General features: G+C 34.6%; 1 protein-coding gene across 2 annotated transcripts in view; it reads left to right on the forward strand.

Annotated features, from left to right (window-relative positions):
- SEMA5A (semaphorin 5A) overlaps nt 1-20,245 on the forward strand; it is a 2,688,572-nt gene that overhangs the window by 1,453,374 nt on the left and 1,214,953 nt on the right. For both annotated transcript variants that reach the window (XM_044064865.1, XM_044064863.1), the window contains one exon: nt 9,383-9,481. In XM_044064865.1, coding sequence (XP_043920800.1) covers nt 9,383-9,481 — 99 coding nt within the window. The remainder of the gene's footprint in view (nt 1-9,382; nt 9,482-20,245) is intronic.

Raw genomic sequence — 20,245 nt, forward strand, 5'->3', positions numbered from 1 at the left:
TTTAAAGTTCCTATGATTTCTGAACTCTTGATTAGTACAGTGTTAAATTTATGATATTTGTCTTGTGTTCTTATAATTTATTATTAAATATTTTTAAACTTTTCAACTGTGGCTGGTTTGCATAGAGATAATTTAAGCTCTTAGAGAGTACTTGCATGTATTTTGTGATACTGTCCAAACCACTCCAATAGTCTTGCTGCTCAATCACACTTGCTATTTGGATAACAGTAACATTGCACAGTGAAATTGGTCACCCTTTGGAAAGGGCCTTATAGTGCCTGATATTAGTGGTTGATGGCAGTTGTTACTACCTTAATGTCTGGGCAGAAAAGGGACATAGCTGGAGAACCTGTGCCAGCATTCCCCAGGAGTGTCTGTGTGTTTGTACATAACGCATGTCTCAAAATGTATATGTGTCAGTTACTTGGGCAGGGACACGAAGAACTGGTTGGACAGAGAGAGAGAGTGCTGGAGGTTTTAGCTTGACCACTAGGCTGAGATCTGGACCCTATAGCTGTGCCAGTGGGTATCTTATTGAGGGTCTGGAGAGAAAGAGAGAAATTTGCCCCAGACTGACTGTGATCTTTGTGTGCTCTTAAGGGAAATTGTACTTTATTGTGTGTGTACTTGTTATCCCCTTAATGTGCACGCCTCTCACTGGTGCTAGTGGTAAGGATTGAGGCTCCTTGATTACTGGGCCAGTGCACGGGCAGCATAGCTCTGGTAGTCGTTTATGATGAATTAATGCATTATTTCTTTAAATAATGTTGAATGCAATACCATTGTGATCTGATAATGGACATGACACTATGGAAACTTCTCCTATATTTGAAATCAAAATTGCCTGTAACAAAAACATTGTCCATATTTGTCTGAGTTCCATATCTATAAGAATATGGGTGTATTGAAATTAATTTACTTTTTCTTAGTTCATGTATATCCTTTAAGTTCTTAAGGTTTACAAAATTTGATATGTGTTTAGCTGAAGACATGATTTTATGTTTCTTATTAGCAGTGGTGTCCTTATCAGATAAGATAAAGTTACAATCACCGGCCATTATGACTTCACCTTTCATATAATAGGCTATGGCGTCTAGGTAATTTGTTGCATCTTTAGCTCCTAACCCTGGAATCCAATAAGAGTTTACCAAAGTATATATTTTCTTATTCCATTCAATTGCAACAGTGCTTAAAGTACCATTTTTATCAACATAAGTATCCATTGCATTAGACATAACTTGGGAATTCTTCCAAAGGATGAGAGTGCCTGTTCTTTTAGATCTAAAACCAGACCCTGCCAGAATTAAATCATTCTTTAATTATAATTTATTAACATCCTTATTCAGTAAATGTGTTTCTTGTAAAAATACTATTTGAACTTTATGTATCTCCAGGTATTTAAGCAAGCTTCTGTTCTCTACTGGATTATTTAATATCCATTAATATTAATAGGTAAATGTTAAAATCAGACATTTGTAAGATTATGTATTACTAAAAACACTTTTATGTAAAGAATTATCTACTTCAGGGATAATGTTTAAGAACATTCAGCTATGGACAAAACATTTAAAACAATTAGAATATTGTCTAACAATATAACCTTATTGAATTCTACCATGGAATAACATATTCCTAGTTTGCTGGTAAAATCAAACTACATTTCATCCTCCCCATTAGACTAACTACACTTAGATCATGTTTCTGCTTTGTGCATGTATGTTCTGTATCTTGATATGAATCATTTTATGAAGACCCTTCTCTATGTTATTAAGAAAGAGAGGAAAAGCTGTTTAGGTCCCACTTCATTTTAAATAAGCCAGATTAGTTATCACTCTTCCCATCTTCTCTTATAACCTCTTCTTGGTCCTTAGACTACAATAATAAGGTTATCAGATGTTTTTTTCACATCGTTATTATAGAGGTCAAGAAGTTGAATATTATTATTATTTATTTTATTTACTGCGTGTAAAATTATTTATACAACAATCTACCACTACCTATTTATGAGGTTCTCCCGTTCGATTCTCGGCTGGAGTGTGAGGAGTGCCTTCTGTGTGGAGTCTGCATGTCCTCCCCACGGTTGGATGGGCATTCAAAAGTCATGCGTAAGTGGGCGTGCCTTAGTTGAAGGTTGAACGTCGAGCTGGCACCTCGGCGTTCATGTAAATCTACTGCCAATCATTAGCGGACCGGAGTTCCGCTGTGGCAACCCCTAACCGGGAAAAGCCAAAAGACAAACAACTACTACCCATTTACATGCCTGTGTGTCCCTATTTCCTTCTGCTCCTGCTTATGCTGTCTTATCCTATACCATTTACTATTCAGATGTACTCCATACTTCAGTTATAATCCATATGTACTATGGTGTTTGAAAGAACAGGTGTACAATTTCTTATATATCAGGAAATCATTGTTCTAGTTTCTACTTTTGTTATAGACTTCATTTCTTGTAAGCCTTAATTTTTTTTTTTATTTAAAATCTACCAAATATAATATATCTGTGATTTTTAAATTGAATACCACAACATATAATCATTTGCATCCTACCAGAAGTTTCTTATTATAAACAGCAGTGTGGTCAATCTGTTATTATATAACAAGCAATCAAAACTACAAATCAATTATTATTCGTTTTAAAGCTAATTTTTTAAAAAATTCAGTGTAGTCTATTATATGAATTATGTATATTCCTTATGTATGATTTAATACAGTGTGTTTTAATTCCTAGATATGACTGCTTTTATGTTAATTTATTGGTGTTTATACCTAAAGCACAATGCATTTCCAATTTTAACATTCTTATACTTAACTTCTTGTGCAGAGGGTGAGTTTAAAGGTCTGCTTTCACTTTAAGAAAGACGAATGTAAGAACAGCAAAATATATAGCCTTTTAAAGCCTGTAAAGCTTCATGAAAGTGCTTGCACCACTAAATAGCTTCTTTTAACGCTAAATTATGTTAAAGGCATGATGCACAGAAACGCTTGCGGTATCCGTGAGTGAATTTTAACACTTCAGTCTTAAATATAACCTTTAAAAAACATCTACTCAGGAAAAAAAACATGAAACTTTTTAAGCTTTCAAATACTTCCACAAATACAGATAAACTATTTTCAGAAACTCTGCATGTATAGATAAACTTAGGACAATTGTGAGTATTCATTACTTTAAACAATAAATAACTACTAAAAATTGCAAGAAGGCAGTAACTAAACATAATTAGAGGTAATGCAATAATTACAAGCTGAAAAAGCAACAAAACTACAAAGTGAAGTAAAAGCTACAAAAGTTCAACAGCTTACAAACTCCGGTCTGTTCAGAACTACAAGATGCAAATCTCCAGAAAATGCTATGTAATAGGTAGGACCGTTAAAAAACCTATTTAATAAAAATTATTTAAAATAAGATAAGCTCTTTCATTTTGTTTTACCACAAAACTTCATCAGAAAGAAGAGAAGTATTTTGGAAGCTGGTCTTTCAAGCTGATGTTTGGCCAGGTATTAATGAATGTATCTCCATTTCCAGTCTGTTAAAATTAAAGGCTTTAAGAAGATAAAGCAAGTTTCTCTTTAAGGGGGCGCTGGCTAAATTTTGAAACTGTGATTGGCTGCCGAGAAGTAAACTCTTACATAAATTCTTAGCCCTACTTCCTCGGATTACTGGAGAACTGTAAAAAGGGGAAGAATTTAAGTATGGCATGGGTTGATTATAAAAAAAGCATTTGATAGTATCCCACATTCATGGATAAGGGAGTGCTTAAAAATATATAAGATACACCCTACACTGATCAGCTACATTGCAGTGATCATGAAACAGTGGCAGACCAATTTGCAATTAAGCCATGATAAAGTCAGATTATTATCCCAGGGATAAACATTCAAAGGGGGATATTCCAGGGTGACTCTCGGTCACCATTGCTATTCTGCCTTGCCATTATCTCATTAAGCTGTTTACTTAGCTTAGGCCATGGCTACAATTTGGCATCTAGAAAACAACCAAGTGTAAAAACGTATCATCTTCTCTTTGTCGATGATTTAAAACTGCATAGCTCATCAGATGAGGAACTGAAAGCACACTGCAGGTTGTCAAAACTTTTTCAGAAGATATAAGAATGTCATTTGGTCATGATAAGTGTGGAAAAGAAACATTTAAAGCAGGAAAACTGCAGCACCAGGAAAACATCAGTTTGGGACAAGAATGTGATAAAGAACTGGAGGAAGAGGGAGTGCATAAATATTTGGGAAGTGATGAAGGATCAACAATAAAACATAAACAAATGTGAATAAAACTTAGTAAGGAATACTTTAGAAGACTTAAATTAATTCTGAAAACAAAGTTGACATCTAGGAACAAAATCCAAGCTATAAATTAATTTGCTCTTCCTGTCCTTACAGTTTTGGAGTGAATGAGTGGCCCCAAAATGTGATGGATAGATTAGATAAGAAAACAAGAAGGATGCTTCATTCTCACCAAATGATTTATAAAAATCACTGTATACCAAGAGCATATATTTCCCATTCAGAAGGAGGGATGGGCTTCCTTGAAATTGATTACATGTATAGATCTGCAAATGTGGGACTCCACACATATCAGCTGACCTCACAAGACCCAAATGTAGTGAAAGCTTTGAAACATGAGAGTAAATCTAAGATGACTTCTCTGCTTAATCTAGTGGAAGCATATCGATATCAAGGAGGAATGGAAATCAGACCAGAAGTAGATAAAAATCAGGCAGCAACTTAATGTGCCAAAAACAAAAGAAAGAATATAAGGAGAAGAACCAGATGAGAAGGCAAGAAATGTGGAAAAAGCACAAATATAATTGCAAGTATAGAAATCTTCTGGAAGAACCTCATGTTGATCAGGAATGAATGCAAGAATGGTTAAGGAGAGGCAAATTCAAACCATGAGATGAAAGGTTAATACTGGCAGCCCAAGATAGTGGGCTATGTACATGCTGGTTTACAAAGTCTATTGAACATGTGGGAGAAGCAGACAAATGTAGGTTTTATAAAAAACAAATTGGAAACAGTTGCACACACACTTTTTACTGGTTGCTAATGGCAGAAGGAGTGTATACTGAAGGGCATAATAATGTGGCAAGACTGTTGCACTGAGGATTGTGCAAACATTATGGTACTGAAGTGGCTAAAAAACACTGGAAACATGAGCCACAAAGCATCATAGAAAATGATGAAGTTTACATTACATGGGATCACCCATTACCAACAGTTCAAAAGATAGATGCTAGAAAACCGGATATAGTGGTCCAAGAAAAGAAGACAAAAGTAGCATTGATCATTGAAATCACTACAATTGGTGACTACAGTGTCTTGCATACAGAGAGAAACACAAAGTAATAAAATATCATGATCTGCAGGCAGAAATGAGAGGAATGTGGAAGAAAGATACCCAGACAGTTCCAATAGTAGTAGGAGCAACGGGTCTTAATAAAAAAGAATCTACAATTGTATTTAGGTATGTACCAATCCACGTAACCCCATACGAATTGCAGAAGGACTCATTACTGGGCACATTGCTGGTGCTGTGAAGAGTACTTTTGGCTGACATTAAAGATTGAAACAATACTAATTTCATGAACTGTAATCATACTTTGACTTAGGAATGGGGTCCATTCCCATCAAAGTATTAGAAACCCAAAAAATTTGGAGAAATAAAAAAGATTAAAACTACACTCACTTTCAGGAGTGGTCAGTTTACTTGCCTTTAAAAACTGGCTTTTAACTATCCCGTTAAAAGTATAGCTAGGATGTGTACACTGTCTGTGTAGAAAATGATTCACTTGTAGTCAGAAAAGTCCCCTCATTAAAAACCACTGTAATGTCCAAAAATGTCACCTCAGTAGAAGAAAATGTTACCTTAAAAGCTAAAAATGCAGTGCTATTATTAAACAAATCAACAAAGGTAACTAAACCCTGTATATCACCTGACCATATTAAATATATATCATCAACAATGTGCTTACGAAACACAGTCATTTTTGTATTGATTTATCATTATGAGCATTATCTTCTTCCAGTTTACCTCATACTATATTCTCATACCTTCATAATACAAGTAGATCAATGGTAAAATTATTCATTAAAAATGAATACATTGTTGGTCAATACTGAGTGTAAAAGCAAAGATAAATGTTTTCCTGAATGTCATCTCACTGTAATTGTTCACATTCATAAGAAATTGTTTTAAGCCTGGTAGCTAAATTTCTTAGCTTTGTAATATAACCTGTTTGCTGATAATAAAATTTTAGTAATATTATCTCAAAATGGAAAGTGAATATTAATACAGTTGTTATTATTCTCCCTGGACTTCATTAACACCTATACAAAGTGTACACTGTTCTGAGTGAATAGACAACACAAACATAATTTACACCTTCTTCCTCCTAATTTTAGTTTTCCTACTGAGTTTTTTGCAGCTTTAAATACTGAGGGGGGATTCATAAAGGTTACCACAAAGTGTAGAGTACTTGTACACTACACTTAATCTTTCTGAGTGACTAGAAAGTGTAAAAAATGTGGTAGGGATGTTCTTGAATACAGTGTATACTTAGTGTTAATGTTATTGAATCTGGTCTTTTGTCTTTATATTTTTTTATTTGCTGGCTACTGGTTAACACAACTTGAACTGGGACTGTATTCACTGCCTTAGTCTATAAATTTAGCTTGCATCTGACAGCTGTATTAAGGAGCTACATTTAAGACATTCTGTTATTTACTATATATCTTATTTTTTTCCAAAGTTTTGCTAATTCCACAAAGTTTGAATAGATAAATTAACTTTTGCAATTGTCAGTATCAGATTGCGTGCATAAACCTATTTTGGTCTTTTCAGAGCGATGTATGGAATATGTGCGTTTATTTTCACAGTGCTCAATAGTTAATCAAAACTATTAATGGAGACATCAAACATTCTTGTTTCAACCCACTGTTTTTTTAATCTTTTAAAAACTTTAAGTTAATAGATTTGAAAGCATACATGTTCAGTAAATATTGTCATAATCATAGTGACTAAGGTTTCTGGAAAGTCAAAACGTAAACCTTGGATACTACAATTCCCAATTAAAAAGACCAGAGACTTTTGCACTTGCTGCTGAGAAAGCAGGCACCTGAACTTTTTTTTAGCTGTTAAAGATTATCATCTTGTAACACTTATTTAAATTTACCAACTGCATCTCTGAATCAAAACCACTTTGTAATCTCACCGATGAATGTTACTACAGTTTTGAATAGGGTCTATATCATATTGTCAACTGCTGACAACTTCGAAGCTTCAAACTTTGAACTTGAAAGTTCGAAGTCTAAAAATGTTGAATGTCAAAAAAAAAAAAAAAAAAAAACACTCAAAACCCAAAACAACAACAAAAAAAAAAACACTGTATGCAGGGAGGCAAGCCCCCCTGCACCCCCACACCCCCCACTACTTAAATATACCAACTCCGAGATCGCACTACAGTGCAGTAAAGCGAAATCTTTCCTTCCTGCACTGTATGGCGATCTCCGTTATACATTTCAACGTTTTTACACTTCGGACTTTCAAGTTCGAAGTTTAGTGCTTCGAACTTGTCAGCATTCGACATTATGATATAGACCCTTTTGAAGATATATATATATATATATATATATATATATATATATATATATATATATATATTGGCCCTTTAATCCAGGGCCAACAGGAAGATCTAGCACATATACAATGTGCTAGAGTTAATATAGGATTAATGGAGAAATGTAACAGAGATACTATTTAAGAAGCCAAGGGGGGGGTTATATTTTCTGTTTGGGTGAAGAGCTATGCTGTGGTATAGCACTAAGTGAAATGTGAATATAAAATCATTGATTGCCATAGTTATGTGTATAAATAAATGTCACATTGTTTGTCATGATGAAATTTTTACATTAGCCTATAAAACTACAAATTCATACATGACACTACATTTCCAGAGTAGAAGTGAGGGCATAAGACAATAGATGTAAGTTAAAGAATAACACCAAAAGAACTATATTGCAGAGAGAACCTAGTTGTGTTGACAGAAAAGATAAAAGAGTAGATTGTAACTCGACACAGAATTTGATAGAATGTAAGCAATATTATGTATCATCTGAATAAGGAAAAATATATTATAAAGACAACAGTGACGCTAAAATAGATTGTGCTATAGTTTGAAAAGGTATTGAAGTCTTTAACTATAAAAAACAAATCACTTGCATTTCAGTTCACATGACAATTATAGCTAATACTGAATGAAAATACATTTACTGTGGCAAAGCTTTTGTTTACAAGTTGATCCTTGTATATTTCCAAAGCAAATATGGGAGAAGTTTTAATCAGAACATTGTGATATGAGGCATTTTTATGTTTCATGGATGGACTGGTGAGAAGAACTTTATTAAGTGCATAAATTAACAAGTATATGAAGAAGAGGGACAAAAACAGAGAAACTGTTCATATGAATTTGGAACATAATAATTTAGGATTATTTAAAAAGAAAGAAAAGCAGTTATTTATAATCAGACAAAAGCTTTTATGGCAGGAGTGCAGAAGGCAGAAGATTGTAGTAAAAAGAACAAAAGAGGAAATGTGTCCTTTGATATTGGAAAGAAGTAATTCCAATTCACATAATATGACAACCTTACCTAATGAGCAAGGAAAACTAGCCGCTGAGCTGAAGAGATGAGCAAGGGTAACTAGCTGCTGAGGAGAACAGAACAATGGGAGTTTTGTAACATCATTTGTATAAGAAATTTAGTAAAAAGGGAGCTAGACATATTGAGCATATCACCATGTAGAATGAAAAAGATCACTCTAGAAAAAAAATTAAAGGGCTTTAGAGGCTGTAAATGCTAATACTACTTTTAAGAAAAATATACACATAAATTGCCTGTTGTTCATAAGTGGCAGTTGCAGACAACTTTACTGAAAAATTCAAACCTGCTATGGTAGACACTTGCGTAGCAGCATGATGTCATATTCCATGTAGTACTTCAGAGTTGCTGTTTACAGGGGAAAACCCATTTGGCACCATAATGTTACCCTGGAAGAAGAAAACGGCAATGTATAGTAGTGGCAAGTTAGGCAAACAGTTGCCCTCAAGTTTCAACAATGCCAGCTGTTGCAGCAGTGATGATTGTGATAGTTGGTGGGGAGCTAAATAGCCATCTAAGTACAGACTTCCAAGAGAAGCAGAAAAATGTCAATGATCTGTTACAGATTTTGAATTATTTCTAGTGTTTTCTTTTTTAGAACACGTGTAACCCATGTGCATTTTCAGATTTAATGACTCTAGTCAGGTTTTGCATGATGCTGTAGATTTCTCTCTAGCATTATAAATGTTTGATCACTTGTCATATATCTTTGCAGGAGGAATGTCAGAACTACATTCGTGTTCTCCTTGTGAGTGGAGATAGGCTGTTCACCTGTGGAACCAATGCATTCACTCCCATCTGTACCAATCGTACGGTAACTATGACCACCTTTTTTGTCACATTGATGCAAAGAATATAGCATAAACAGTTAGAAACCACTGTGGCTTCTAGAATTTTCTCAAGCAATTACCAGTATGCTTTTAACTAATATTTGTCTAAGACAAAAAAAAAGAATGGGTTTGAGTAATAAGGGAATTAATTGTAATAGTGTGTTCATCTGTCTTGCCAACTGTCATAGGGTTTTTACCTAACTACTTTAGTATCAGCCTGTGCTTGAATGTGGTTATTGCCTTCAATTTATTTTTCAGTTAGTTGTAGATGATCGGACTTAGTTAAATAAGTGACTGGTGGTTTTACTTTTCTTATGTGAACACATTAATATAACTAACTTAAAGGTTGGAAACCTCAGTGCAAGTTAGAAACACTTCACTGATTGCCTGTTTGGCAAAATGAAAGTGATTGTTCATGGCTTACTGAAAAGTGAGTCAAATACATACCCAAATAGCATATGGTATTTAAATGCTCTGGCTCCTAAAGGCTGGATAATGTAGGTAGAAATGAGTAGTCATCATAGAGCGTGACCACTGGAAATAACTGTTTTGTCATAATGCCAGCTCCTAGCTGAGGTTACTGGGGACGATATGTATGACATCACTCAGCACACATTTTTCTCAGCTGGATTAGGCAGATGTCATGGCAGCAGAAACATGGAACTGTTTGTCTGTTACTCCTAGATGTTGTTACACATCTTGTAGTAATCGGAAAATGTTGTGTACACTGGGAATTAATCATCACCACCTCCACACACCAATGAGAGCTTCTAATGTTTTGTAACTCTGCTAAGTCATTATGAGTTCAGTGGTCTACAGGTATGGAATGGTATGTAATCAAAGAGATGTTAATGCAGGTGGAAGAAAGGGAAAGCTGTTATGTTAGGCTTCAGGGGTTGCTAGGAATTATATGGTCAGTAGATATAAATGAACATTGTGTGGCAGCTGTATGCAAGAAACATATACAAATGTACAGTCAGGGCACTGTCAGTGTAGTATTTTTATAAATTTAATGAAATAAAAGGGTATGCTGAGATAATTAATTGCTTTCTATCTTTTTATTAAAGTGACCTTTGCTGGCAAAGCATAGCCCTGTTAAGGTAATCCAGGTTCCAGTTTAAAATTAAGTAGATAAAACACAAGTTGGAGATGACATCAATAACCTTGAGCAAGCCATTTACTCTTATTGTGTCCAAGGGTACGGGACGTTTTGTCCCCGGACAGTTTGACCCCATTGAAATGGCAAGGGAAGAAAAAATAAATCACAGACAATTTGACATAAATAAAAAAAAAAATATTATATACAGCTCGTGCATCCACACAATTACGGAGAAAATGTCAAAGATTACCTAAAAAAAATGAGAAAAAAGAATTCATCAGGGTATGTATATGTGTGCATGTATATATATGGTTCTACCTTACATAGTCGACAGTGCAGAACATCGACAACGCAATCGCGATCGCCAGAAGATCGAAAATGCAGAAGACCGACGGATGAAAACACTGACGCCGAGGATACCGACATGAGAAAAGGCTGTGTAAGTATGCGGTAGTGACGGACGTTAGGGTGCGAGTAAGGTAAGTGTGGATATTGACGGTCTGTGGGGATAGGGGTGGGTTAAGTGAGTTAGGGTTAGGGCGCGGGTTAGGTAAGTGTGCGGTAGTGGTATTTTTTGGGTTGGGGCGGGTTAAGTGAGTTAGGGTTAGGGCGCGGGTTAGGTAAGTGTGCGGTAGTGGCAGTTTTTTGGGATAGGGGTGGGTTAAGTGAGTTAGGGTTAGGGCGCGGGTTAGCTGAGTGTGTGATAGTGACGGACCTTAGGGTTAGGGTTTGGGTTAGGGTTGTAGATAGTTGTGTATGTGAGGTTTAGTGTGGGTTTGTAAGGATTTTGGTGTGCTTGTGTTGTGTGTGTGGTTTTTGGACAGGGGATGTGTTTTGTTTGTTGATTGTTGTTATTGTGGTGTGTGCAGCGTATGAGGTTTCGTGTTTGTGAACCATCGGTTATTTCGTTGTCGGGCATGTGAGGTGTCATGTTTATGCACTGTCGATTATGTGGTGTCGATGATTGCGTTGTCGGTGTTCTGCACTGTCGACTATGTAAGGTAGAACCATATATATATATATATATATATATATATATATATATATATATATATATATATATATATATAATTGTTTTAAACACTTGCATTTGAAATACATATAATAATAATATTATTATTAATGTCTTAATGTTAATTTAAAATAATATTTATGCTTACAATGTCAAATAATCTTGATTTTAAAGTTAAGTTAAAAAACTATTATTAATTTAATTGTATTTGCAAATTAAATAAAATATTTATATACAAAAAGTTAAATAATATATCAAATTCAGATGGAAAAAATCATGATTGAAATATTAAGAAATAAAATGCTTTTATAAAACTTTAAAAACTTTTTTTTATATAATTGGGGTCAAATCATCCAGGGTCAAACTGTCCACTAACTATTCTCATAGAAAATAAATGTAAGTTTAAACATAAAAGTGTATACAATTACATTGAGATCAAATCATCCGAGGTCGAATTGTCTGAGGTCAAACTGTCCTGTCTCGCTGTAGCTTGGAAGATGCTGGTGTGTGAAATAAGCAAAAATTTTCATATATAGGTTAAATAATGAAAAATGAATGTGAATGCTTTTATTTAAGCCAATGTTTCTTATTGTGTCTGTTGCAGATTTTCTGTTTGTTTAGGAATAAATGGCAGTCATCTTTGTAAAATGAAATGGTCATGTGCTTTTTTGTTTCTGAAAAATGAAGACAGGCATAGTTCAGAGCTGCCTTTGTAAGTATATTCCTGTTATTTGAGGGACACTAAGAGCTATTTGAATTAAATGGCATGATTTGTAGTGGCCTGCTTTCTTTGTGAATCATCAGTTGAATGATTCCTAGAAATGTGGGCAAGTGGCTTTATATTTTTCTGTCATTTCATAATGCCACCATCAAATGTTAGATGTGCTGTGGGTTTGGTCTACTCAGGGACCTCTTATAAACACTGTGCTCTACTGCGTCAGTAGGTAAAAGCATTGCTTAGATTCATGCCAGCTATCATCCAGCGCACTGTGTTTTATTGTACTGCAGTGAACTTTGATAGATGTGGATACACAAATGTTCCATTTTATTTGTTGTAAATTGTCTATTCTATGCTACAGAATACATTCCTGAATTTTGGTATCTAATATTAGGCTGCTTCACCATTATATGTTTGAGTTTTTTGTGGAAAGTCTTCAGTATTATTATAATATACTGGTATTATACATGTCTTTGTTATATATTTTTAACTTTGTTATTGTTCATGCTTGGAGCTTTTCTCCCCAGGCCTCTACTGAAAATGGACATATATCCAGTTAGACTAGCCCGGTCAACAAATGTAAAATAAAAAATATTAGGATTTATTTGTTTACCTGGCTATAGGCACTGATCAACAATGACCAACTGGAGGTGCAGTATCGGTGTAGAGCTGCAAGAAGTAGTAAATCCATATGTTCTCTATGTAGCATTGGAGAAAGAGAAAGGGAATACAAATAGTAACATACATGATTCTTATTACAAAATCATAATAGACATATACAGAGACAGAGAAAAGAAAACTTGTTTTGTTAACAAAAACAGTAAGTAGGTGAGTTAAGCAGAGAGTGTCAGACCACAGCTAATAGCTGTTGATGAATGCCATGTACATTTAAACAGGGTTTACATAGCTGGTGGACAAGATTCAAGACTGACAAGAGGACGGATGTGTGAATAAAGGTGGTGTTAAGTTATATTGCCTGAGTCTGGATATTTGAAGTGTCATCACTTCACAAGGTACTTTTTTAATTCTTCTGTCTGTTTGGTATATGTTGAAATATCTTTTAAGATGAAGGGTAGTTAATGCCATAATTCTGGGGGCTAACAAAGAGCAGCTGTGGTTGATACAGCGAAGCTTGGTTCTGAGTGTTTTGAGAGCTGATCCTGACAGACTTTGGCCTTGTAGGCTGTAGGTGGGGTCTATAGGAGAGAGTTTAATGAGAAGCGTTATGGGAATGTCTAGCTGCAAGAGATTAAAGATTAGGGAGCTTGCTGAGAGGTTAGCTCTTTGCTTTACTGGAAGCAAGTTAGTCTTCTTTATGGAGAGGCAGTAGTTTTTTGTTTAGGAAAATTGGCTATGAAGAGACAGATTTTGTTGGCAAGTGTTTGTAAGGTTGAAGACTGTTTTTAAGAAGCAATAGCAGGTAATGGTAGTCTCTATTCCATTTTGGGAAATGATATACCTTTGCCTATGGCAGCTCTAGTGGGAGAGGAAAGGAAGTGAGAGATCGTACAGCCCCAGAACAGAAGGTGGTTAATGTTTGACAATCTCTAACTTTACTTCCATCGCCACCCCTAGAATCCCAGATCCCATACTGCCCCCCCCCCCACACACACACAAAAATCTCCCAAGAACAAGTCCTGAAAGCACTGTCAAATGCCAATAACACTGCTTCTGTGGAGCTGGATAGCATATCACGATGCCTACTGGGAAGCCTGAAACAGGAACTGTCAAACTGCCTACAGAAGTTATTCATGTCCAGACTCCAGTCTTTGTTCTGGATGAATGGAGGACAGTAACAGGCATATCACTGCAAAAAGGTGGGGTATCAGTGGACCCAGGTAATTATAGGCCCTTAAGTTTTTAACGCTATGGAAGGTATCATTGTGGAATTAATAAATGAAGACATAGACAACCTGGGAACTCTTGATTATAGCCAGTTTGGTTTTGCCAAGGACAAATTCTACCTACCTAACCTAGTTGACTTATTTGAAAAGGTTACTGAAGCAATGGATAAAGGAAAATGGGTACAAACAAAATATCTGTACCTCACAAAGGCTTTTAACACCATCCCACACTCTGGTGTAGTTGTTAAAGACAAAAAAAAAAAAAAATTTTTGTTCTAACTAAAATTTATTTGTTCTAACTACTACTACTTTCTATATTGCATTTTGTATGTATCTTTACTGTTATTTCCTTCTGTATTGTATTTTGAATGTGTCTTGGAGCTTTTCTCCCCGGGCCTCTACTGAAAATGGACATGTATCCAGTTAGACTAGCCCGGTCAACAAATGTAAAATAAAATAATAAGTAAATAAATCTAGCTAAATGTACTTCTTAGAGGTCAAAGTTAATGTTAGGGTTTATCACTGAAGGAGTCGGCAGAGGACTGTAAAGCTGGAGCTGACATAAACTCTCCAGAAGATACCAATATCCTCCAAGAGGGTCTTTCCCAAACAAATAGCTGGTGTCAAAACCATGGCCTAAAACTAAATGCCAAAAAGTATATAATAGTATCTTTTGTTAAGCATGACATCTGCTATACCTATCACATCAACAATATACTCCTGAAAATGTATCCAGTAACTAGGGACCTGGGAACCTATATAGATAATGAACTATCCTTTAATCACCATGTATTCACTAAGAAAGTCCTTCATCATTGTGCACCACAAAAGTAAGGGTATGGTGTTCATGTTTAGGCATCTGATCATTTCACTGTATTCAGCACTTATTAGGCAAATCATTGTCTAGAATATACCCTTCAGTATGCACCTGCCCAAACACTTCACACAACTTGGATGACAACAATGCTTTCTCACCAGGAAAATCAAGGACCTAAATCATATAAGCAACACTGTCCATCTCAAAGTCCCACCTCTCTTCTTGGTATCTTACATACTACGGAGTAGTGATCCCATCCTTTCAGACTTACTGCACACCTGTAAGTGCAGTGGTGGCATAACCACCTGCTCATGAGATCTTTATCTTGTCTACAACACATACAGAACATGGAGGTTATCAGAGAGAATACTGCTTCTTTGGAGTCATCTTTATCTCCTCATAAACCAAAGTACACTTCTTACTCTATTCAAATGTAATCAGTATGAATGGATGGGAAACTGCAAATTCACACCTGGTTTTACACCTTTATCCCTATAGATAAGGATTTCCATATAATGTCTGAGATCTGGAATATTCATATGTAAAATACAAGGGCTTTGAGTTATTAATACTTATAATATAAGGGCTATAAACCTCTTGAAAATGCATGGCTAAGCTTCCAAAGATCATCATGGATCAATAAACTAGTAAGTATGCATGAATCTATAATTTGACTTTGTCTTTGTGGTTCTGAAAAGTTAGTGTTTGATCTCTCTGTATCCCCAGACACTCAAGGGCATTGGTGGTTTCAGCGAGATTGTTATTTTGGTCTGATATCTGAAGAGTTTTAGGGGTTTTGATATTTTTTTGGTGAATGGTGAAAATCATTGATTAGGTTTAAGACAGAAAACTAGCAACAGGGACATTGAAAGTATTCAGTTAAAACTTCTTTTTTTACTGAGACTGTGAAAGACCTCTGAGGTGGTAACCAATTTAAGAGGTGCACTTTAATGACATTAGAAACTATGGGGTGAGTCAGGTGTGATGGTCGGTAACATTACTGTGGGGTATCTCCAGTCCTCATCCATACTTATGGGTACCAGGAGGTGTTGCAATGTACATTATGGCTGCTAATGGACCTAACAAGAATCACTTTTCTAATTACACTAAAAACTACAAACAACAAAGCAAGAGGTTGTATTATTAAGGAAAATCGGTGTGGGGGCTTTTGGGTGGTTTAATCTGTGATTTGTTAAAATCAAAGTCAAAGACCCTAGCCAGCCAAAAGAAACAAAAAAGTAGGTTCATTGATTTTCTAAATGTAGTTGTGTTTGTTTGAACAACAGTTGACCCTGTCTTTTAAATTGAATTGAGTAATTGTATTTAGAAACAGTGGACTTATTTTGCAGCTGTATTTATATTCTCAGTTATTTAGTACAAGTGTAGTGTGCCTTAAAACAAAATTTTTGAGTTTAAACAGTTTATATGTTTCAATTTTCTTTCTATTGAATGTTTTAAATTAGCATGTTTTAAGACTTTGCAGTCACTGTGGTACTATACAGGTGCTGTCATGTTGAAAAGTTGTGATGTCACAACACAGGACTAAAATTTAAGATAGAGAAAAAAGTATAAAAACAGACATCCTCATAGTAAATACTAATCTAAGCATCTTACACATTTGTACAGCCATAAATATATGCAAGTACTACATACATGACTGTATATGGAATGCAGAGTGAATTACATAATAATTGCATTTTTGTAAGTTTTCTTCAAGACTTGCTAGAGACTGTGCTGTAACATGCTGTGAGTAATTCTGGTAATAGGGCATTTTATACTACACTTTCATTAACCATCTAGCCATATTAGTGTCCTACAGACCCATCACCTCTGCCCCACCTGATATAAGCAGTCTGTATCACCCTAACTGTAGTACTTCTTCTCAGAATAAGATTAGCATTTTGGTGACCCATCTTGTCATCAGGTATGTGCGATGTGGGAGACTGGTACCTGGGGATGATTGGTTGCACTGGGAAGAGTTTCTTCTTATAGTTGGTGTACATACTAAGTATGCAGTGCATATAATACCAGCTGCCTTTAGAACTATAAAGCATTCTTACCTATCGTCATACTTATGTCTTACTTGTACTCATTCCTTCTATATTTACTGCAAATCATACTTATGTCTTCTGCATGTAATAATAATCATACTTAACATCATACTTATGTCTTCTGCATGTATTAATAATCATACTTATCTCATACTTGTGTCTTCTGCATGTAATAATAATCATACTTACCTCATACTTGTGTCTTCTGCATGTAATAATAATCATACTTACCTCATACTTGTGTCTTCTGCATGTAATAATAATCATACTTACCTCATACTTATGTCTTCTGCATGTAATAATAGTCATACTTACCTCATACTTATGTCTTCTGCATGTATTAATAATCATACTTACCTCATACTTGTGTCTTCTGCATGTAATAATAATCATACTTACCTCATACTTATGTCTTCTGCATGTATTAATAATCATACTTACCTCATACGTGTGTCTTCTGCATGCATTAATAATCATACTTACCTCATACTTGTGTCTTCTGCATGTAATAATAATCATACTTACCTCATACTAATGTCTTCTGCATGTATTAATAATCATACTTACCTCATACTTGTGTCTTCTGCATGTAATAATAATCATACTTACCTCATACTTGTGTCTTCTGCATGTAATAATAATCATACTTACCTCATACTTGTGTCTTCTGCTTGTAATACTAATCATACTTACCTCATACTTGTGTCTTCTGCATGTATTAATAATCATACTTACCTCATACTTGTGTCTTCTGCATGTAATAATAATCATACTTACCTCATACTTGTGTCTTCTGCATGTAATAATAATCATACTTACCTCATACGTGTGTCTTCTGCTTGCAATACTAATCATACTTACCTCATACTTGTGTCTTCTGCATGTAATAATAATCATACTTAACATCATACTTATGTCTTCTGCATGTATTAATAATCATACTTACCTCATACTTGTGTCTTCTGCATGTAATAATAATCATACTTACCTCATACTTGTGTCTTCTGCATGTAATAATAATCATACTTACCTCATACTTATGTCTTCTGCATGTAATAATAGTCATACTTACCTCATACTTATGTCTTCTGCATGTATTAATAATCATACTTACCTCATACTTGTGTCTTCTGCATGTAATAATAATCATATTTACCTCATACTTATGTCTTCTGCATGTATTAATAATCATACTTACCTCATACTTGTGTCTTCTGCATGTAATACTAATCATACTTACCTCATACTTATGTCTTCTGCATGTATTAATAATCATACTTACCTCATACTTGTGTCTTCTGCATGTAATAATAATCATACTTACCTCATACTTGTGTCTTCTGCATGTAATAATAATCATACTTACCTCATACTTGTGTCCTCTGCTTGTAATACTAATCATACTTACCTCATACTTGTGTCTTCTGCATGTATTAATAATCATACTTACCTCATACTTGTGTCTTCTGCATGTAATAATAATCATACTTACCTCATACTTGTGTCTTCTGCATGTAATAATAATCATACTTACCTCATACGTGTGTCTTCTGCTTGTAATACTAATCATACTTACCTCATACTTGTGTCTTCTGCTTGTAATAATAATCATACTTACCTCATAATTATGTCTTCTGCATGTAATAATAATCATACTTAGCTCATACGTGTGTCTTCTGCATGTAATAATAATCATACTTACCTCATACTTGTGTCTTCTGCTTGTAATAATAATCATACTTACCTCATACTTGTGTCTTCTGCATGTAATAATAATCATACTTACCTCATACTTGTGTCTTCTGCATGTAATAATAATCATACTTACCTCATACTTATGTCTTCTGCATGTAATAATAGTCATACTTACCTCATACTTATGTCTTCTGCATGTATTAATAATCATACTTACCTCATACTTGTGTCTTCTGCATGTAATAATAATCATACTTACCTCATACTTATGTCTTCTGCATGTATTAATAATCATACTTACCTCATACGTGTGTCTTCTGCATGCATTAATAATCATACTTACCTCATACTTGTGTCTTCTGCATGTAATAATAATCATACTTACCTCATACTAATGTCTTCTGCATGTATTAATAATCATACTTACCTCATACTTGTGTCTTCTGCATGTAATAATAATCATACTTACCTCATACTTGTGTCTTCTGCATGTAATAATAATCATACTTACCTCATACTTGTGTCTTCTGCTTGTAATACTAATCATACTTACCTCATACTTGTGTCTTCTGCATGTATTAATAATCATACTTACCTCATACTTGTGTCTTCTGCATGTAATAATAATCATACTTACCTCATACTTGTGTCTTCTGCATGTAATAATAATCATACTTACCTCATCGTGTGTCTTCTGCTTGCAATACTAATCATACTTACCTCATACTTGTGTCTTCTGCATGTAATAATAATCATACTTAACATCATACTTATGTCTTCTGCATGTATTAATAATCATACTTACCTCATACTTGTGTCTTCTGCATGTAATAATAATCATACTTACCTCATACTTGTGTCTTCTGCATGTAATAATAATCATACTTACCTCATACTTATGTCTTCTGCATGTAATAATAGTCATACTTACCTCATACTTATGTCTTCTGCATGTATTAATAATCATACTTACCTCATACTTGTGTCTTCTGCATGTAATAATAATCATATTTACCTCATACTTATGTCTTCTGCATGTATTAATAATCATACTTACCTCATACGTGTGTCTTCTGCATGTATTAATAATCATACTTACCTCATACTTGTGTCTTCTGCATGTAATACTAATCATACTTACCTCATACTTATGTCTTCTGCATGTATTAATAATCATACTTACCTCATACTTGTGTCTTCTGCATGTAATAATAATCATACTTACCTCATACTTGTGTCTTCTGCATGTAATAATAATCATACTTACCTCATACTTGTGTCCTCTGCTTGTAATACTAATCATACTTACCTCATACTTGTGTCTTCTGCATGTATTAATAATCATACTTACCTCATACTTGTGTCTTCTGCATGTAATAATAATCATACTTACCTCATACTTGTGTCTTCTGCATGTAATAATAATCATACTTACCTCATACGTGTGTCTTCTGCTTGTAATACTAATCATACTTACCTCATACTTGTGTCTTCTGCTTGTAATAATAATCA

The sequence above is a fragment of the Protopterus annectens genome, chromosome 3.part0 (genome assembly GCF_019279795.1).
Source record: "Protopterus annectens isolate FY-2018-M chromosome 3.part0, PAN1.0, whole genome shotgun sequence".
NCBI classification, from domain to species: Eukaryota; Metazoa; Chordata; order Ceratodontiformes; family Protopteridae; genus Protopterus; species Protopterus annectens.